Raw genomic sequence first — 21,905 nt, forward strand, 5'->3', positions numbered from 1 at the left:
TTGTTTTAATGACCTTTATTTTGTAAATCTAAATAGGGGTGAAAACATGTTAAATTTTACAGTGGATATATAATTTAATATATACATATATAAAATGTATAATTACAAACACGTAGCAGTAATGTGAATGTTTTTTTCTTTTCTAATACCTTTATATTATAAAGCGCTTCATTTTCCCAGCACGCATTTCGGTTTCCACATGGTATTTCCAGCGTGCCAAACTCAATAATGCTGCCTTCGTAGGGCACTTGAAATGAGAACACGAATGAAAGCAACGCTGAAGCATCATTCCAGACAGAATTCAACATACGTGTCTTAATAAGAGAGTTCCGAGTGACCGTTATTTTGAACGTTACACCTCGTAACCCTGAGAACTCTGCTTCGAAGGGAATAAGACACGTGGACGATCACTAGCGAATAGAACGCAGCCCTAGTCACGTGGGTCGTGACGCTCCGGCGCTATAAAACCGGATGCTCTCTTCTTCTCGCTCTCTTTCTCTCTGCAGCGCGTGTGTAGTTGTGCAATTTCAGACACAGGAGACAGAGCCGCTCAATTAAATAATGCTCGTAATGAATTACACGCGAGGGTCGCATCGCAGCGCTTTCAGACCACCATGATAACTGTAAGTCTGTCGATCGAAGCTGGTTTTATTATCGCGACATTGATTTGAAGCACAGACATGGTGTTCAGTGTTTCACGGTTTTCCCACGTGTCTTCTGCAGGCAGGATTCAACGCGACGTGGTCCTGATTATCTACTGACTGACTGATTGTGTGATAATTGCGCTCAGTTCATGGAAATGGTGGGTATTCAAAAGTATTTTTATGAACTTAATTCATTAGATGTTTAATTTGGTTAAGTTTGTTTATCAATGGTTTATTACTGACCTGAGTCTGGGGTGTTAGTATATCTGTGCACGAGGTGTTGTGTTCAGTGATGAAACTGCGCTATAGGAAGTGCCGTCTGATGCGATAACTGACGAGGACAAAGCTGACTCTTTCTGAGACACAACGACAGATGAGAAGCGCATCAGTCTGTTCTGGGGAGCGCAGATCTCTAATATAATGATTTCTCTCTCAACAGGTGAATGAATGGATCTAAACGCTGATCCAGCACTGATCAGGTACGCTAGATCTCTTAAAACTTTATCTTGTGTTTAACTGCATCTTTTTTGGATGAGCGTGCATCTGATGCATGGTTTTTTTTCTCTATACAGAAGGAGCTGAAAGCGCCATGAGTGTCCTGATTCACTTGGATCTGGAGCTGTAAGTAGTATTTATTATAAATTGAGGGTTGTGAGTGATGTAACTTAAAGAAAATCTGACCTGAAGGTCAGCGTTTAGACCATTTCTTCATTCAAGCCTGTGATGAGAAAAGTTATCCCTGTCTGAAAAAACGTGTGGAGTTTTGGTACCTGAGGCTTGTTTTTGTTTAATTAAAAAAAAAAAAAAAAATCAAACCAGTTATTTTAACTGAAGTGACTAATCTTTACACTTTTGCAGATACGCTCCATGGTGACCGAATGCTGGAGATTGATGTCAGACCATGAAATGTCTCTAAAAACTTTTATTATGAAATAAAGCGTGTATCAAAACTGTCCATCTCCTTGTGGTCATGTGTTATATGGGGCTTTCTTCAGAGTGTCCAGGAAGTACTGCTCCTCCTGCAGGAAGTCTCTGTCCTGTTGGAGAAATGGCCAGAAAACATTAGTATGGGTGGGATGCTGCCAGTTTAGAGGAAATTTTTTTTATATTTAAGCAATGGTGAATTACTTCAAAATGCAAGTTGATAAAAGGAATTCCTAATATTTTAGTGGTTTGAGGCTGACTATTACTGCAGATTTGATTTTTTTTTTTTTATACACCATGTGATAAATTAAACCGTCTGTGCATTCTCAAGCCTTCTATTGGAAACCAATGGGGTCAAAAACGGTTAAACTTAAGTCCCAAATAAAAGGGAAACTACATTTATAAAATATCAGCTATAGTGAGTGTTCTCGAAGCACAATTGCTGTGTTTGTATTGCAGCATTTTTTATATATATATACACACACATACTGCATTCTGTTCATGTTTTAAATAAAAAAATTCACCCCAAAAATCCCTAGCTGTACTGTCTCCTGCATATTTCTTCAAATAAACCGTGTGCCCATTGCTACACCGTATGGGATCTATTGATTATACTATTTTAAAGTTTATTGAATTCTGGGTAAAAGTAGAGTCTCGTTTACTGTTAAATGGTCAAATCCAATCATTGTAATGGGAATCTGTGTAAATGTGTATTCAGGGTGAAGCATTTCTCAAAGTGGGTCACGTGATCAGAGGGAGTCGGTGGGTGATAATGATCTGTTAATATGAGTGCGCTCTGTAGTTTTGTTGTCTGCAGGACTGATTGATATTTTTGCTGGATTCCTGCTTTACTTCAGCATGTATGTGAGGTTTGTTCTGCTTCGTGTATATGGTGATACCTCTCCCTTTTTAACTATTATTAATTCATTTTTGCACATTTCAATATTTGTTTTATTTATTTTTTAGCTGTTTTTGCTCAACTGAACATTTGCTTTATATTTTTGGGAAATGTGGTGCGGTCTTTTCATTTTATGTGTTTTTTATATTTTTATTTATTGCATTTTTAAGTGTTTATTTCTTTATTTGTTCGCTATTTTTGCTAAACAAAAAAAAAACATTCATACGTGCATATACTACACCCTGGAGGTTACGTTTATTTTGACCTGTGGAGTGTTTTAGTGTGGTGGTAGGGGGTGTCCTCGGTGTGTTTCTGTACCTTCTCAGCGGTGTGTCTGATGAGGGCGAGGCGGGCGTGTAGTTCAGCGGGCAGCGGGTTCACAGCGGGGGTCAGGTGTGTGCTGGCTAACGCTGGAGAGAAATCTGACACACACACACACATGAATGACTGTCTGACACACTGAACGCCTGCGGTGAGTCAGTATGAACAGATCACCTGTGATGAGAGCTGCGGACGTCCCGGGGTGGACGGGAAGAGTGTGTCTCAGTCGCTCCATGTCTCTGTGATGATCCGTCATCCTCAGACGCTCCTGCAGATCACACAGCCATGAGGAACCAGATAACTGAACTACATCATTCATCATTACTCACAAATCTAGAGGTTTAAAGGATAGTGGCAAATATCTGTGAAGATTTGAAATGACAACTAATTCGTTTTTGGGGGCTGAAGTGTAATCCTTAAATAGTGTCTTTTAAAGTCATCTAATGATTCTTGATCTAAATATGTCTAACAAGATTTTCTGTAAACTATTATAAAATATTGTTGCAATGAAGGCCATTTTAGTGCGTCTCCTCTGTAAATCATTGTAAATATGTATGACAGTCATTATTTTTTGCTCAGAAATAAGCAGGACAGATTCTAGCACACCTAAGAAATGTGAAGCTGTAGTAAACTTGGATTGTTTTGATGCTTGAAACCCCTTTTTTTATGTTTGACCCATATTTGCATTTCTTGACAGTGGTCATTTGTGACGGTGGTTGTGGTCCGTGATGAGTGTGTGTGTGTGTGTGTGAGAGACCTGCTGTAGGCTGTGCTCCTGTTGTCGTAGTCTCTCCATCTGCGTGTGGATGTTGCGTAGTCGAGTCTGGTGTTCGGCCTCCACCTGTCTGGCCTCTCGCAGCGCTCGCTCTCCCTCCTCGAAGCGCTCGGACGCCAGCTGTGACACAGGAAGGCTTCGGTGTCACATGATCAGCATCTCACACACACAGATCTGCTGCTGTAGTGTCTTACCTTGCTGAAGCTCTCCACCTCCTGCGCTCGTGTCTTGAGTCTCAGAGCCGCGGCGCTCAGTCGCTCTTTCTCAGTGTCCAGCTCCTGTCTCAGTTTCTCCAGACTGTCTCTCTCACGCAGCAGTGCTTCCTCCTTCTGTTTCAGCTCTCCGGCGCGCAGCTTCAGATCCACCTGCTCCTGAGGATCACACAACAAACTGTGATTTAATCACTGCGCAGGTCCTCTTGAGCTCCTCTCTGATCACCTGCAGCTCGCTGTATAAACCTCATCTTGTATTAGAAGTTAGCACTCTTGTTTTTTATGTTTTTTTTTACTAAATCTATTAAAATAGTTTCCTTTAATTAAAATAAATTTAAATATCTGATGAACTTAAGCTAAAAACTGCTAAAAATGGCAAAAGCCCATTTAAAATATATATACAATTTAAACTGAATTCAGTTTAGAAATCACATTTGATTTGAATTTAAATTTAGTTTATAAATAATGTAAACACATTTACATTTAAATTAAATGAAAGCAACAAATATGAAAATTCAAATTATTAATACTAAAACACTACACTATATTGTACTAAATACTAAAATATTATATATGAATATAAATCATCCTTCATCTTTTTTTTTCATTGAATATCACTTTTTATTTATTCTGCATGTTGAAAAAGATTTCTTTGTAAATATTAAAATCTACATTTAATCTAAACTCTTGAATGTAAAATATTTTATCTTTATGTATCTGCAATTTAGACTTGTTTCCTCAGGATTCTAACATTAGGCCTATTTCGACTATTTTCAACCTTCAACTAAAAATCTGACTTTAATTGTGACTTTCATTCATAGAATGCACATTTTGGGGGAATTTGTTTTTTTTTCTTCATAATTTGCGACATATAACAAAAAATGTAACAAAAGCAAGATGTTTTCACTTACATGAGGCCTGTTCATTTATTTATATGGTGATACCCTTTTTTAATAATTAATTAATTAGTTTTTTTTTGCTACTTTCGCTATACTGAATTATTTATTTATTTATTACATATAGGAAAATGTATTTATTTTGATCTATTTTGGCAGAACCAAAATATTTCTTTATTTGGATATGTTAACTCCCAATAATAAGATAACTTGCAATTGAAAAAAAAAATTGTGATATAAATCACAAATACGGTTTCATAGTACTGAGATACTTAACATTGTGCTGTTTGTGTTTGCATGTAAACATTAGCATCTAGCTCAATTCATTATCACTTTAAGGCTCATATAGGTTCAAAAACGGCTGTATTGTTCATCCTGATTAATATTCGATAGTCATATTTTGGCCTGTACTGTGTGGACCTGTGCCATGCTGATGAAGGAGCCCTCTCTGTGTGCGTCTCTCTCCATGGCTCGGCTGGCCTCTCTCTCCACGCGCTCCTGACGCAGTTTCTCCTGCGTGTGAAAGCGGCTCCACTCGGCCGCCAGCTTCCTGCGCTCTTCTGCACAGTGCTGCATGACGGACTGCTGCTCCTCCAGGAGAGCGCTCTGACACACACACACACACACACATTTAATTAAACTGTGATTTCAGACACACGTCATCCAGCCTGATTTTTTATTATCAAATATATGAGATATATAAAATGTTATAAATATAAATTGACATTTTGTAACTCTCTCTATATATGGGGTGTTAAGTTGATTTGGGAATTATCATTTAATTCCTATTTAATGAGCGCTGCCGTGTCGATTCGCGTCTGACCTTTGCCCTCTCCAGCTCCTCTCTCTCCATGCTGAACTGTTGCATCATGGTCCGTCTCTCCTCCTCCAGTCCTCGCAGAGATGATTCAACTTTGACCTGTTCTGAGGTGACCCGCCAGCGCTCCTGAACACACAAACCAGAGGAGCATGACGTTAAACACTCATCCATCTTCAGACTACACACGATTCAGAGGGGTGTCCGGACCTTCTCCAGCTGTCTCTGCTGCTCCGCCAGCTGTGTGTCCATCTTGGCAATGACCTCTTTGAGTCGTGACCTCTCTTCGGTCATCTCGCGCTGCTGCTGACTCAAGCGCTCCTGCAGAACTGCGAGAGAATGACAGATCTGGATCTGTTCTGCACAGATCTGGAGATGTTGGTGTTTGTGTTCGTACCTCTGAGCTGCTGGTCTCTCTGTCTGGCTCCGATCTCCAGTCCCTGCGCTGTGTTTTCATGTGAACTCTCCACGCGAGACGAGAGATCGCCCAGCCTGCGGGAGAACTGCTCCATCTGCTCGATGACCACCGTCAGAGACCTGCACACACACACAGGAGCTCGGTGAGGTCCGGCTGAAGCCGCTGAGGGACGTCTCGTCTGTGACGTGCAGCACCTGGTCTGAGACGTGGCGCTGGTCACTGCGTCGATCTCCTCGTCCTTCAGCTTCTTCAGATGCTGGATCTGTTCTTCATGATCTCTCTTCATCTCCAGGATGGACTTCCTGTGACACATTAAACAGGCCTGTTTTACACTCAGGTGGGATGTTTTCCTGTAGTCATCGTCAGCTCTCGGGGTGTGTGTGTGCATTACCTCTGCAGGTCTCGGAGTCTCTCCACCTCTCGGTCTCGGTCCTGCTGACACTGTGTGAGTCTGCGCTGCTGCTGCGCCTGCATCTCTGCTCTCTCCTGCTCCACCAGACGTGTGACCGCAGCCAGTCTCTCCGCCAGGTCCTCGTTCTCCTGCCGCGAGCGCAGCTCTCGCTGAGCGGACGATTCCTCCAGCAGCTTCACACGAGCTCTGAGACAAGACCACGTGCATGTTACCTGCTTCTTGTGTGTTACCTCTGTGTGTGTCTGTGTGTGTGTTACCTGTGCATGTTCTCCATCAGCTCAGTGTCTTGTTTGTGTCTCTGTTGAATGCTCTCTAACAGCATCTGGTTCTGGTCTCTCTCCAGCTGTAAACTCCTCACCTGGACACAGACGCTTGAAGATCTCAGGTCCTGCATTCAGCGGGAGTCTCGTGAACAATCGGTCTAACCGAGGTAACCGTACCTGTCCCTCCAGCTGAATGATGCGTTTCTGCAGCGACGACGTCACGTCATGCTGATGGTCCAGAGAGCCGCTCAGACCCCACAGCTACACACACACACACAAGCCTTCATTACATTACATGAATCACCGTTACAGCATGTGTATTATATCTGTGTGTGTCACCTGTTGTTGTATGAGTAGCTGCTGAAGACTGTCTGCAGGTAAAGGTGTGTGTGTGTGTGTCGCAGTGCCCTCAGTAGATGTCTGTGGAAGCACTGAAACAACAGCAGTTTTAAAAACACACTATAGAATATGTGGAATATCATTTCCCGTTTCATCTCCTTCATATTTTGGTTTGTTCTCATTAGCCTGATGTAATATTTCTCATGATAGACTCTTGCTCTACACTAGTAGCACCTACTCCACACTGCAGGGGGCGCTAGAGCGGGCACATGCCACCCCTGGACCGGGTTTGAGTGGGGTGTTTCTGTCTGGACGTCCCGTCCTGGGGGTGTTCTGGGGTCTTGAGCATGTGGTTTGGGTTGTGTGCTGCTGGTTGAGTTAAAGGGCCGTGTTTCAGCCTCTCTGGACTGTGAAGAGAGGGTCTGACTGAGTCCTGGAACGGGACAGAAGCGGTGAAGAGGGGCTGAGGGGTCTGACGAGTGAGAAACATGGCTTGATATGCACTGAACATGAGAGTCATGAGATGCAGGGATTCCTGAGCAGATGACTGCGTCACTACAGGTGAGGGGGAGAATTGTGTTGTTTAGGGATGAGGTGTGTTTTATAGGGTTGTTCTCAGGCGTTTGATGGGTAAGAGATGCTGGGATGGTGTTTTCTGAGAGGAAACTAAGAAATGAGGCGACAGATCCCCATTATGATTTTGAATAACTTTTAGAGATTTATTTTGTGAAAGTTGGTGAATTGTCCCTCTAAATCAACCTTTTTGACGCCAAAACAATATTTTTAGCCCCATGACTTAATCAGTTTTATAAAAAATTCTCAGTTTATTTTAAAAAAACAACAACAGCTATTAAAATTCCAAATGCTGTTTTTAGCTTTTATTACCTTCCATGACTACACACATCCCTTTTCAAGCGGTAGAGCATTGCGTTAGCAGCGTAAGGTTGTGGGTTTGATTTCCAGTGAACATATTTTAGGTAAAAAATGTTAACCTGAATGTACTGTAAGTTGCTTTTGCGTCTGCTAAATGGAGTTTTTTTTTTTTTTTTTAATGTAAACGGGATAGTTTACTTAAAATAAACCAAATGGTTGATGTAGACATTCACTTCCATTGTATAGACAGGAAAAATAATACTGTGGAAGTCAGTGGCTATCATCAACTGCTTGGGTACCCACATACGTGCTTTTGTGTTTTTTCTTTTGTGAAAAGAGCAATTTCTTGCCAACTAAATATTTGATAGTTAAGCAAAATAACTAACTTTTCACTATAAAAATGCCTTGGCTTTTCCAGCAATGGAAATCTCAATTTTAAACCTCCCTGATGTTTCCCCTAACTGCAGAAACTATAAGAGGTTTAACAGAGCGGTGTTTCACTCTACCTGGTTTGTGTTGAGTTTCTGAGCTTGTGTTGTGTTGGATGGAGACGCCAGTAGACTCTCTGCTAGAAACACACACACACACACACTTGATTTAGCCCAGGGTTAATCACACGAGCACATCTACAGCAGTGACTGACTGTGTGCTGACTGTACCTGAGCTCTGGGTTTGGGACGGGAGACTCGTCCTGACGTCTTTGTGGGACTAAAGGCACATTTGATTTAGAGCTGCAAATACGTCACACGTTGAGAAATCTCAGTGCATCCTGATCCATTTCCATCCAACATTCAGAAAAAGCCCTCACCTGACAAACACGTCCACTTCCTCCCCCAGACCAGACGAGACTTCCTGTTTCCTGTCTCTGTCCTCTGATTGGCTCCCTGGCTGTGTTTTCTTGCGGCTCAGCGCTCCGGCGAGCCAGTCGTCTTCCTCGTCCTCGTCTCTCTTCACTAGTTTTGAGGTGGTTTTAGGAGACGAGGGTGCTGCCGGAGGATCTGATGTTTTTAAAGCGGGCGTCTCTTTACGGGCCGCTGTGGAGGGGGACGCCGGGGGCTTCAGGGTCTCTGGTGCAGATAGTTTGGGTTCCTCCTTCGTCTTCTGCTCCTCTTCGTCCTGCTTCAGACCGAGCCAGTCTGATCTGGGCCGGGCGGCGCGTGCGGAGGGTTTGGGTTTGTGTTCGGGCGAGTGAACGCTCACGTCTTCAGTGGAGAATCTGACCCCAAACACAGAGCAGCACTGAGAATACAGTCATATACAATCTACAGATCCAGAACAAACTGTGACGCTTAATCTGCTTGCCTCCATCCTCAAAACGCACTGATACTGTGCATATTCTTTAGTATTTTAGCAAATTTTGAGCTAATATTTGTAAAAGACTCTTGTTAAATAGTGTTAATAGGGAAGAATTCAGTGACTTCTGGAAATTGACATCCTGCATTCCTTTATTGTAAAATATAATTTTAAAATGATGTATTACATAAATTGTGAAGTACTCATGCATTATGGTAAATGTTGTATTGTGTTAATGGGTAGGCATTTACACAAGTTGAGGTCTTGCATTTTATTACTAAAAACATAGACAATTTATAGGTATTCCTGCAATATGGTAACTTTTTTTTGCCCTAATTGATTTAATTTTTTAAAAAACATTGTATTAAATATGATTTTTACATTTATTCAGTAAAAGGTCAATGTAAACACCTTTATTATTAATTTACATATTATTATTTTTATTATTACTAGGATAAAATCTACAGATAGCATTGTTATTACTATTTTTGTTTGTTTTGAAAAAAATGTAATACACAGAGTAAATGTTGTGTACAATTGTGTGTACATCCTCTTGTGTTAGCATGAAATCATTTTGGAAAGTTAGCATTTCGTCTGAACATGTTAAGGTCTCCTCTCACCTGACCGACTGTCTGCGGGACTGCCGGCCCTCTGGAGTGGAGCCCATGGTGGGCTGATAGGAGCCGAATGTGAAGTCCTCCTCGTCCATCAGAGAGACTGCAGAGAGCAGGACCAGGGGTTCGAGCTTATTCATCCATTAAAAGAGCTTCCTTTGAATTTATTAACACAAGTCAGCTTCGTTTGAGGATGCATCACCTTTTCCAGCAGAGCTCTTCTCTGTCTGTTTCTCCAGCTGTGTTGAGTCTTTCTTCTCTCCCGTGACGGGTCTCTCCAGCAGACGAGGAGACGTTCCTCTGCCCAGGATCTCATCCAGTCGTGTGCGAGCTCTCGGAGGAGGATCACTGATCACAGACGACAGGCTGTGTGTGGTTACGTCACTAATGTTAATCTACCATAACCAAACAGGACATAACTGATTCCATCCTAGCCTCCTAAAAACTGCCTTAATTCAGGTTTGCAGACACGTTACCTGTCTTTTTTCGGTGTCTTTCCGTTTCCTTGTGTTTTGTGTGTTCCTCCGAAGCCCAGCGCGTCTATCAGATCATCTTCATCGTCATCAAACGTCAGATCCTCTCTCTTCTTCACAGCAGCTGCTGTTAAAGCACACAGGAGACAGAAAGAGACGTCACGAGCTGCTTCTGCTGGGTGTATCTTCTGTTCTAGTGCCACGTCACGTCACGGCTCTCACCCGTCTCTGTTTTCTGAGGAGCAGCCGGCGGCTCACTGGTCTTACTCGTCTTCTGCTTGTGTTCCAGCTCATCCAGTAAATCATCTAAAGGATCCTCTGCTTTATCTGTGAAACAAAAAACAGCCATCGGGTTCAACTTCAGGGTTTCCAGAAGATACTGCTCACAGCTCAAGCGTCCCACTGTGTTCGGATACCTTCATCAGGAGGAGGATCGAGACCTCCGCCTTCATCATCTGAGCCACACGCAGCGTGAAAATGAAAAAAATCATTCCTGAAAACCCTCACGAAGCCATCTGAGCTGTTAGACGCGGTCAGGAGAAGAAGCAGAGGTCGTGCACTTACCCAGAAAGCTGAACTTCTTGTAAGCTCTTGCTGTGGAGGCCGGAGCAGAACTGGGCTTTTTTTTGTCTACAGGAACCGTGTCTTCTGTAAAGACACAGGAAACACTTTAATAACGGTCGTCTGAGAATCAAATCCATTAGGGTACAGAGGTACAGAAATGCACCGGTGGGTTTGCTCTCGTCTCCTGGTCTTTTGGAGTCCTTCCTCTGAACAGGAGCCGAGCTCGGCTTCTTCTTGGAGCCGAACAGATCCGCATCCATGTCATCCATGTTCTGGAATGAACCAAAGCAGAATGATGTCACCGCTCATGTTTCAGCCAATCAGAGAGCAGCATCCTCCTGGCTTACCTTCATGCTGTCCAGCAGCGCGGCAGGATCGGCCTCAGACACGTCAGAGCCCTGAGACACAAACAGATGAAATTAAGACTTTCTACAACAGATGGAAGCGTTTACAGTTTAGTAGACACAGGGTTATTACTGTTAACTAATACCATTAAAAAAGTTACCTAAAGTTAACATGATCTGAAATATAATATTATTAAAAAACTTGTAATTTAGGCTACATTTCTCATTTTTATTTAGTGTAACTAGATGTACTAAAACAACTAAACTTAAATAAAAAATAATAAAAGCTACATAGAAATATTTCGAAAAATTAAATGTTAATTTAATTATATAATATAAATGTTATACTATTAATTATAATAGTTTTATTATAATATCATACAATTATAATAGTATATGAAATAGAGGTTTACTGGAATAAATTCAAGCTTTTTTTATTTAAATTCGAGTTAAACCCGAGTTCTTCATATTTCCTGTATTAATGCACAAAAGACTATTCTTTTGACTGTTTATTGAATTTATTTTATTTTTTACAGCATTCTATGCAGTTTTTAAGTGCTTTATAAATATAAATTGAACTAAATTGAATATAAGCAATTAAAAGTGTTTAATTTCTGCACTTTTTCTTGTATTTTCAGCTTTTATTGTCTCACCTCATCATCTTTCTCAGCTTCTTCTGCCAGTTTGCTGAAGAAATCATCGTCCAGAAGCGACCTAAATGCAGAAATAGAGCAGATTTACGGGCCGTTTACACTAGTGACAGACTGTGTCTCAGTTTAAGTGCTACATGTGTATTTCATGATGTGACTTGCACATGTTCTTGCTCATGAGTTGCGACCCAAATGAAGATCAGCACAAGTGCTTCATCAGAACCGTCTGATTAGGTGCAGAGCTCACCTCTTCCCGCTGCGGGTCGGGGGGACGGCTGTGGCTCTGCTGGACACGACTGCAGGTGAGCGCACCTTCACTGGACCTGTGGACCAAACACACTCGCCTTCACACCAGCTACAGCTCATTCACTTCCATTACACAATACTGTGACTACATCAGTGAATAATACCTTCATCATCATCTTCATCACCCAGCAGATCTCCTAACACGTCATCTATAGAGCCTGGGAGAAAGATTACAGTTCATTTAATACCATAAACTAAAATACGAGACATAAACACAGATATGAGCTGAACGAAACACTCACCTCTGAGCCCCTTCTTCTGTTTTGAAGTCTGCAAGAGATGAGGATTTTACAGTTTTAGCTACAGTTCTGTTCTGCTCTAGACAAGACCACATTGATATTTGCAAATAAATGTCGGTGTAATATTTTGTACTATAATAATACATTACTATATGTGACCCTGGAAAACAAAAACTCATAAGTAGCACGAGTGTATTTGTAGCGACAGCCAACAATACATTGTATGGCTCAAAATAATTTTTGATAGTATGATAGGACTTCACTATATTACTTTGGATTTATATTAATTTTACTCAGACTTTAAACGCGTGTTGTGGTTTAATTAAGAAAGAAGCAGATGTTTACCATGTCTGGTCCCCAGCAGCGGAAACGGACGGGTTACGGTGAAATCTGTGCGCGTGCCCGTTACCAATGGAAACCAGCACAGCGTCTACGAGAGATCAGCTGATCGTCATTAAATCCTGATCTGGACCCGTTACAGATCCACTTCTGCTGCTAGGTCTGGATGATGGGGATACAGACGGTGTCTGATATTACTCCTCAATCCTCAGACGCCTCAGATCTGTGTTGTGGACGGGAAGAGCTTCGGTGTTGATGAATCAGTTCCTCACGGTCAAAGATCATGGGTGTCTGCGACCGGAACCTCCACACAAAGCCGTACTTTCATTCTAGTTAAAGACTAGTAAGTAAAACTATATTTATTTGCGTAATTCTGAAACACTGCGATGAATCGGTAGGAGCTGTGGGCTCTGCGGGTTTGAAATTCCGTGACGCACTTCCTGTTTACAATAATGCATTGTGGGTAATGTAGTCCACGTGCACTTTATTGTTGAGCGATCGGAATGTTTTTTTTTTGTTTGTTTTTTTTTTAAGTTCATGTTTTGCATTTACATCATTCACTGGATCTAAATATTGTTTGGTATTTTGAAATATCTGATGTGAGTTTTGACTAGCATTAATTAACTCATTAGGCCGATTCCTTTTTATAAAAAAACTCAAAACGGTGGCTTAAAGTTACTAAAAACATTTTTAAAATTGTTCATTAATTGTCTGCTGATCCTTGAGACGTCGCGAACATACCTTGATTCAGCTCTGATAGCACTGGTAAGGAATGGTTGTTACACATAAGACAAAGTTGAGATTTCTAGGTAAAGCGTGTTGTCTCGGATGCTTAGGTTGGCTTTCTACACTCTTAAGAACATTCCCATATTATAATCAATGTAGTCTACATGGCACAATAACTCTTTGTTTGCACCATGTCTGAGCTTTATTTGATAAATCTAGCACTTTCACCTGGTACTCTGTAACTGTGAATAAATTTAATAAAATAGCAAAATAATAACAACAATAACATTTTCATAAAACAATAAAGAGATTACCTAAGATAAAGTTTGTTTATTATGTACATACAGTACCAGTCAAAAGTTCGGTGCGTTCCAAATCCTCCGAAGGGCACTTCTGAGTGAAAAAGATCATGGCCTTCATATTGAAGGGTCGTTCCAAACCAAATTAGTTTCAGGTTAATATTTACATAGTCAGGACTCAGAACTAAATTTAATTAGGTCCATTTATTTACCAGCACTGAAATTGAAGGAAATAATGTTCATTTTAGAGTGTTTAGATGTGTATTTATCTTTGATTTGAAAGAAAGCTGACATAGAAGAGCATACACAGCATACGGAGATGTGGAGAGACACAGAGGATACTGTTGACAAAGGAATTGTTGAATTAAGTTGTTGTTTTTGTTTTATTCACTTACAAAAAGTGTTCTAGTTACTTCATTAAATTAGGGTTGAACCATTGATGGCAGATGGAGTATTCTGACAACGTCTTTCATACTTTTCTGGACCTTGACACTGTTATTTACTTGGCAGTCTATGGGACAGTCACAAGCCTCCTGGTTTACATCCAGAATATCTTAAATTGTGCTCTGAAGATGGACTGAGCTTCTACGGGTTTGGAACGACCAGTGTTGGGCAAGCTACTTGGAAAATGTAGTGAGCTAAGCTACCAGTTACTCTCGTAAATGAAGCTTCACTACACTGAAGCTACCCCCCGGGAAATGTAGCAAGCTAAGCTACATCAACAGTAGCTTGCTACATCTAAGCTACTTTTAAAATTACATTTTTATGTTGAACACGTTTTATTACAAGTCAATGCTATCTCAGTGCTCAAAACTGTCAGTCAAACAGAAAGGCAGGTGTAATTGTTTAGTTTTTATAGTTTTTTGTGTTCCTTCTCAATTTGGCTACAAAAACAATCTAAATACATGTAATTAACAATGTGCGCGCAAGTAAGTGTATGCACCTGTTGCATGGGCATGCTTAATATACTGTAGGACTTTGCAGAACAAAATGCAAGACCTCCAAACAGTACAAAAAGAAATGGCCAGGCTGGACCCTGATAATTTTTACAAACAGCATCTGAAAACATATTTTCTCTCTGTTATCTCGGTCAGTGTAATGTACTTGTCGAGGGACGGCCACAGCGACTAACTCCTCGGGATTAACTGTTCTCCGACCTCTTCCTATGCCATCATTTCATCAAATCATTTTTTGCGAGACTGGCCAAGGAGTGGTACCATCCGGAGCAGAAGGTGGCGGTAATGCATCATAAAGATGATTGGTTGCTATCCACCGTAGACACGAACAAGATAAAGTAGCGCCGTCGCGTCACTTCTTTCTTTTACTGTCTATGGTCACTACTGATCCAGGATCAGCTATCTTAGCAGTTGTATTTCCCGATTTGAGTTTGAGCTTCAGAAATGCTTGCGAAAATGTAGCTTGTGTGGAAGCTACCGCACTACTTGGTAAAAAAAAAAAGAGCTTCGCTACTGAAAAGCTATTTGATTCAGAAAGCAGCGAAGCTACGACCAAGCTACTGAGAAATGTAGTTAAACTAGTAGCTTCGCTGCTTGTAGCGACGCTACTGCCCAATACTGGGAACGACATGGGTGTAAGTGATTCAAGATTCAAGATTTTTATTTGTCACATACACAATTATATAGAGCAAATATAACCAGCAGTGAAATGTGAGTAGTTTAGGAGATTAATGACAAAATTATTATTTTGGAGTGAAGAAAATCAATTCAGTCTTTTGACATCTTTGACTTTTTATCAGTCTAGGACCAAAGCTAAAAACGTTTGATAAAAAAAAAAAAAAAAAAAAAAAAAAAAAATATATATATATATATATATATATATATATGTGTGTGTGTAAATTGTTGCTTTTAAACATGGTATTGTTGTTATCAAATGATTAAATTATATTATTTACCCTAATTTAATATTCTTAATACGTATTGTTATTGTGCAATTTCTACCCCTCTTTTCAATAGTTTTGTCAATATTTGAAATGAAAAAGAAAAGGAAAAATAATAGTAAGCTGCCAGTCTTGTTATCCAGTTGACTGCCAGCAGATGGAGACTGCAGCTCTGTTTGTGTTCATGTCTTTTACTCTAAAAGCAGATTTACCCAAGGAGCAACTTGCATGAATAATATTCTGTTTGTAAAAAAAAAAAAAGAATGAACATTTATTAAGTGTATTGACTTAATATTGATAATATTTTTTAAAAAAGGTAAAGATATACATATATACATATATACATCCCACAGGATCACAGGAGCTGCTTTCACATATAAACACACACACACACCGCACGCTGAAACACGCGGGACGCACGTGCGCGCACGCACACACACATTCCCAGACACAATGACTTTACATTGTCCAGAAAATGAATCAGGTTTATTTACAGTAAAGAGCATTCAAAACCCTAGAGACGGGAAAACACAATATTTCAACACAACGTCTGTGTGATAAAGATGAATGTCTGGGGTTATTTGAGATGTGTTTTATTATGAGTGTTGCTGCTGGAAACTCTGATGACATTAATCATGTGTCAGGATAAAAACATCTGTGGGTCAAATTCATGAATTATTCATGTACTTCCTATTATTTACTGCAGAATTAAGGCATTTTTCATTCAAGCAAACTAAGTTATTAAGAATTTCAAGTTTTTTAGTCTTGTGGCCATCTATTAAGTGTTCTCCTATAGTATGACAACAATAGAAACATATTAAACTAGGTCATATTTCATAGATCATAACTCATTTTATTGTTCTTAAAGCAAAACGATCAGTTGGTTTCAAATAAACAGTTTTCACATTTCACACTTTTAAAACATGGCAGAAGACACATGCAGATTTGGCCTAAATGAATTATGAATCACAAGTTCGGGATCAAAAGTTGCTTCACAGTTTTGCAATATGTGTTTAATCATTTTGTCTTGCAAATGTTGGTAACAGGGTCTGAGCGTAATTATTTACCAAAATAACTTTTCACTTTACTATATCGTTTTACTATATATTAATAGTTTTAAAATATCTAATAGTGCTCTATTCATGATTTTATCTGTGCTTTTATTGTTGACTTAATGGACTCTTTTTCCTTTTTTCATCCAGACCCGAATCATCTCCTGGACCTCCATCTGTGTGTTTATGGACTCTACAAGATGTTTCCTCGTTTGAGATCATAAACACATGGCAGATTGAAACATTATTTGCGTCTCGTGTAGGTCTGTAGGTTTCCGGGCTCTTGGAAGACACCTGGGATTGAATGCAGGAGCGCACGTAGAGCAGATGTTTGGAGCGGGACGGTGTGGTTTGAGTTCCCCTCTCGAGTGCTGCTGTGTTCTCTGATTCTCTCTCAGGGGAGTTTGAGCTGGTCAGATCTCCAACCACAAATAATCACGAATTCTGAGGCATGAGCCTTGTGTCCAAAGAGCACCTGTGAGACCAGAGTTACATGAGCAAGTAAAATGAAGATTTGACTGTTAATGTTTACATCTCAGAAGACTTCAGGGAGTTCTTCAGTTATATTCTCACTGCGGTTTAGTTTAAGTATTAAGTTATTCTCAATCTGAGCACAGTGTGAGACATTATTGAGATCTCTTCTGAATATCTAGGAGATTATTAAAGCCTATGTCCAACTCATTCAAAAAAAGAAAAAAAAAAGAAATGTTCTGGTAAAGCAAAATTGAGTTAATCATTAGAGTCATTTTGAAAAAAATGTCTGACTTTTTAAGTCATAATTATGACATCTCAATTTTGACTCATAATTTTTACTTTTTATTTCAATTTTGACTGTTTCATTATTGTGGCTCAGTGTCTTCTCACTTAATTTCTTATTCAAGTATGATATAGTACAATTTTGGCTTCTTAGGATTATAGTTTTTATGTTGTAATTATGACTTTTTAATTTTGACTTAAAAATTTATCCTAATTATGGCTTAGTATTTCATTTAGATTTTTCTTATTTCATAATTGTGACAGTCATAGTTTCAGGTTCATTTATACAAATTTTGACACATCATTTTGGCTTTCTGCCTCATAATTATGACTTTTTGTCTCATAATTGTGACTTATCTCATAGCTTTAGTTGTTATCTCATAATTGTGATTGTCAGTTTGAAGTTTTTAATCTCAATTTTGAATGACATAATTTTAGCTCTTTGTTTCATAATAATGACTTTTTGTCTCATAATTGTGACTTATCTCATAATTTTGTCATTTCAAGTTTATCTCATAAGTTTTACTGTAATAATTATGACTTCTGGTCTCATTATTATGGCTTAAAATCTCTTAATTTTCATTTCAGAGGTATGGCTTTTTATTTCATAATTTAGATTTATCTCAGTTTTGACCTCCGTCTTTTTATCTCATAATTCTCCCTGTCAGAGTTTTTAGCTCACAATTTTCATAATTATGAATTTTTGTCTCATAATTACGGCTTTATATTTCATAATGTTTACATTTTATCTCATAATTATGACTTGTTATAATTGTTATTTCCCAAAGCATTTTTTCTGTGGTTCAGATTGTCTCTCGTGGATTACTGAGGGCCCCAGGAGACAAATAAAGAGAAAATAAGTTTGATCTTCATTCAACATCATTGCTAAGAAAAACTATTGAGCTATTAAAGAGGTCGCTTTAATGAAACTAATTAAAATGACTATGAGAAACAATTAATTTGGATTGACCATTATAGGAAACTAGAGTGCGCTGAGCTGAAGATCTGACTGCTGTGGAGCACGTGTGTGTGTGTGTGTGTGTGTGTGTGTGTGTGATCACTGAAGCGAGGTAAACACACTCTCACATCCACAGAGAGAGCTGACATGTGAAGGCATCAATGTTTCATGCACTGAATGCCTCCTCCAGCGAGGAGCTCATCAGACGAGCCTCTATTACTCATTTAAACTCTTCCAGTGACATACTCTGTCCTTCTCTCGTGTCAGTTAATAACATTTCTGGATGGAGATGGTGTTGGGGACGAGGAAGGGGTCTGCTGGTCCAGTCCTGCGAGCGGCTGATGGCCGGGTGTTGTGTATGAATGATTTACAGAGCAAGTTCATGGCTCCTGTCCTGAAAGCACTTTTTCACAGATGCTATTATTCCTCCTGTGTCCGGTTCAAACAATCCTCGCTGTGTTGGAAATGGAGTCGTCCTGTGGAGTCACACAAAACCCTTTTCCTCTCTTTTGTGTGCGCTGCATGCGTGTCATCTTGTACTCAATCTGACAATGCTCTTAAATATTTCAGGATGAGCGTTTACTTTGTGAAAGTGTCCCTGAGAAGATCCTCCCAGGCTGGACTGAGTTTCGTTCTGTGCTCACAGTCTCAGTTGGATGAGTGATGTCTCTTATTATTATTTTTCTGAAGCTGTTGAATCGTTCTCATGCGGCTTTTCCTTTGTCCCGTTCACATCTGTCTGTCTGGAGATATGGACAGAAAAATGAAACCTGTGAAAACTCTCAAAAATACTAGTTTTAAAACCTGCCGAGCTCCCTATCTAGCTAGCATTTAAGACATAAGGGAGGTCTGCTTTAAAATGTAGGCAGCAACAATTCTGAGTTAAATTATTGTAATTTAAATATTATAATATATTTAAATACTATTTGAATATATTTGAATATATGTATATTTTGTGTAATTATATTATTATCTTTATTTTAAATAACTTTTTAATAAATTATATAATGTTATATTTTTATATATACATTTTATTATATGAATGCATAATTTTCAACATCTAAACTAAATATTTAAATATATTGTTAATATATCATCATATAAATATGACTATTTTTATAATTTTATGTCAATATATATATATATATATAATTAAATTAAATTAATTTTATACATTTAGCAGATGCTTTTATCCAAAGCGACATACAGTGCAATGCTCTACCACTTGAGCGACAGGAACACTGCGCTATTTTGGACGGTTTTTGGCATATAGAAACATTTATAATTTTGACCCATACACAGTGTATTATTGGATGTCGCTACAAATATACCTGTGCTACTTATGACTGGTTTTGTGCTCCAAGGTCACATTTTGTCTCTTATATTATAACATTTAGTGATATTATTGGAAAGTGGAGATTGTTGCATGAAATTAAGTGTTTAGTTGAAGAAGATGTACACACAAAAAAGTAATTTGTAAACAGTTTGCCTGTATCACTTTTATTACATTAGGTACGACTGTAGAATGCATTCAGGTAGAAATGGCTCCTGTCACACAACAACAACAACAGATTTTACTGTTTTACATCACAGTCATTGCAATCTTTTGTGCTGATGCTACAGAGAGTGATGTGGACTCACGGTTTGACGCGGTTGATGAACATCTGTCGCAGCAGGAGAGCGATGGTGCTCAGGACCATGATGGTGGTGCACATGACTGCTGTACCAACACAAAAACAGAGCTCAGGACATCCACAGCGGGCAGAGGAAGTGAATTAGGGTTACACTCTTTCACCATGCCCTGCGCCTGAGTCAGATTATGTGTCTGGATTAGCGCTAATCTCAGTCAGCGTGAGTCGTGTGGGGGTCGGAGCTGTCAACACCTGCTGACACAGCAGTTTACCTGATCAGAACTGAAACATGTTTTGGTGACACTGTTTTTGGTGGCTGTGTTGCTCGAGGGTTTTCTATGGTGTTTGGGGTCGCTAGCAGGGAGAGCTAGGTTTCTGGAGAGTTTTGGATGGTTGTCAGAGTGTTATTTTGTCAAGTATTTTGGGTTGCTAATGGGTTCCTGTAGTGTTTTAGGTTGCTTGAAGGCTGCTAGGGAGTTTTTGGCGGCTGATACAGATATGTATGATATGCAGATACTAGAATGTGCTGAATGTCTTGACAAATGTGTAGCAACCACCGGCAACAAATCACAACAGCCCAGCATTGTGGTGGTGAGGTCTGAAGCGCTCTGTTGTTCTCCAATATTCAGCTTTATTGCATTACGTGACTGAGTTCATGGGAACAGGGATGATGAGTGTGTTAAAGTGAACTGCACAGTCATCAAACATTGTGAAAATCTTTTTGAGTCATTGTATTTTCGAGTGATGTGATTATGATGAGTCACTGTGATTGGCGTGAAGCAGCAGAGATTGATCACATGATCACAGCCGCAGAGCTGCTGTTTTAGGGGAAACTGATAAGCAAAGTGTGTCTGCGTCAGCCATTTATCTGCTGTGCTGCCAACCTTCATCTGACCTTTTTAGAAAATCACAAACATGATCTCTGTAACATCTCAACTCTTTCTCTCGTACAACTGGAGACTTTTGCTGAACGTTCCCCCTTTCAGATGTTTCTCCTGACAAAGACTGTCATCTGAGTATTTTCACACATAGAGTTCTTGAAGAGATCTTAGCAATGTGCGATCAGATTTGCCCAGCAGTCAGCAGTCAGAGATCTCAATATGACCTCAAAACTTGATCTGAGCTGCCCTTCACAGTCATTTTACAGCTCTAAGACATACTGCTGCTGCACAAATAGCATATATAATAACCCATAGCAGATTTATACAGGTGGAGCTGGGGAAGGCGGAGGGTTTCAGAGGAGCTCTGGAAATACGCTGCAAAACAGTTTGCCTGAATCACTTTTATTACATTAGGTACACAAGTAGAATCTGTTAGAATCCGAGAAAGAAAAAAACAATGAATAAAAATAAAAATCCACAAATCCAAGTTTTGTGTGAGGGGTAGGGTTTCTCTGAGCAGATATAGGGGTTTTAAGAACTGAATTACCATTGAAAACCCCTGAAGGGGTAAAATGGGAAAGAATGTGGCGTGAATGAAGCGCAGCTGTCTGTGAGCGGTAGGTGGCCAGATCTGTCTGTCTGTCTGTCTCATGCTGCAGGCCATTTCTACATCTGTGTAAACACACACACACACACACAGAGAGACACACACACACGTGGTCTATCTTTCTCTCCAACACTCATCTCATCACGCAGCTCTTGATAATGAAGTTTTCTCAGTTCCTTTGTAAAGTATAATCAGGTCATAACCTGAATGCCTCTGGTTCACTGTAGATTATCACACACAGACAAATACTTCAGGTGAAGACGCTGATATAATTAATAGAGATATAATCACGTTCAGCTCTCAGTAAACAGTGTTTGCTTCCATAACTTGATCCATAATGTCAGTCAACATTCCACATTTATATATATATATATATATATATATATATATAGTATTATGTTCTATAAAAAAGTTCAAGACAGAGTTTATTTCTTTAATGTTTCAGAGTTTATTTCTGAATCAGTGATTATTTTTCATATACAAA

The 21,905-nt window shown here is 39.6% G+C and overlaps 1 protein-coding gene, 1 long non-coding RNA gene, 2 other non-coding genes and 1 pseudogene across 4 annotated transcripts; 3 read left to right on the forward strand and 2 right to left on the reverse strand.

Annotated features, from left to right (window-relative positions):
• LOC113067858 (cysteine protease ATG4D-like) overlaps positions 1–21,905 on the forward strand; it is a 591,286-nt pseudogene that overhangs the window by 59,994 nt on the left and 509,387 nt on the right.
• LOC113067908 (small nucleolar RNA SNORD49) lies at positions 930–1,006 on the forward strand. The gene has a single exon (XR_003279463.1). It is a non-coding gene; the product is annotated as a small nucleolar RNA SNORD49 (small nucleolar RNA).
• Positions 1,357–1,425, forward strand: LOC113067907 (small nucleolar RNA R38). Its single transcript, XR_003279462.1, has one exon. It is a non-coding gene; the product is annotated as a small nucleolar RNA R38 (small nucleolar RNA).
• LOC113067564 (fas-binding factor 1 homolog) lies at positions 1,457–11,908 on the reverse strand. Its single transcript, XM_026239934.1, has 28 exons — positions 11,895–11,908; positions 11,734–11,794; positions 11,084–11,134; positions 10,900–11,008; positions 10,737–10,820; positions 10,589–10,627; positions 10,395–10,499; positions 10,176–10,299; positions 9,902–10,065; positions 9,706–9,802; positions 8,601–9,008; positions 8,452–8,523; positions 8,299–8,360; positions 7,158–7,352; positions 6,920–7,011; positions 6,758–6,841; positions 6,575–6,675; positions 6,297–6,503; positions 6,100–6,207; positions 5,885–6,024; positions 5,698–5,816; positions 5,494–5,616; positions 5,091–5,276; positions 3,757–3,933; positions 3,545–3,682; positions 2,962–3,055; positions 2,785–2,888; positions 1,457–1,681 (listed from the first exon to the last, which is right to left on the reverse strand). Exons 1-28 carry the CDS (start codon positions 11,906–11,908, stop codon positions 1,613–1,615), a joined length of 3,327 nt encoding a protein of 1,108 aa, XP_026095719.1. The 3' UTR covers positions 1,457–1,612.
• Positions 11,969–12,979, reverse strand: LOC113067873 (uncharacterized). Its single transcript, XR_003279451.1, has 4 exons — positions 12,621–12,979; positions 12,279–12,306; positions 12,141–12,194; positions 11,969–12,053 (listed from the first exon to the last, which is right to left on the reverse strand). It is a non-coding gene; the product is annotated as an uncharacterized LOC113067873 (long non-coding RNA).

The sequence above is a fragment of the Carassius auratus genome, linkage group LG28B (genome assembly GCF_003368295.1).
Source record: "Carassius auratus strain Wakin linkage group LG28B, ASM336829v1, whole genome shotgun sequence".
Lineage (NCBI taxonomy): Eukaryota > Metazoa > Chordata > Actinopteri > Cypriniformes > Cyprinidae > Carassius > Carassius auratus.

Excerpts from the sequence above, each read along its gene's own strand:
- LOC113067564 (XM_026239934.1), bottom strand. Across the intron at positions 10,066-10,175 it reads AAGACACCGAAAAAAGACAG|CCTGTCGTCTGTGATCAGTG; the intron begins GTAACGTGTCTG and ends AACCACACACAG. Across the intron at positions 3,934-5,090 it reads CCTTCATCAGCATGGCACAG|GAGCAGGTGGATCTGAAGCT; the intron begins GTCCACACAGTA and ends TGTGATCCTCAG.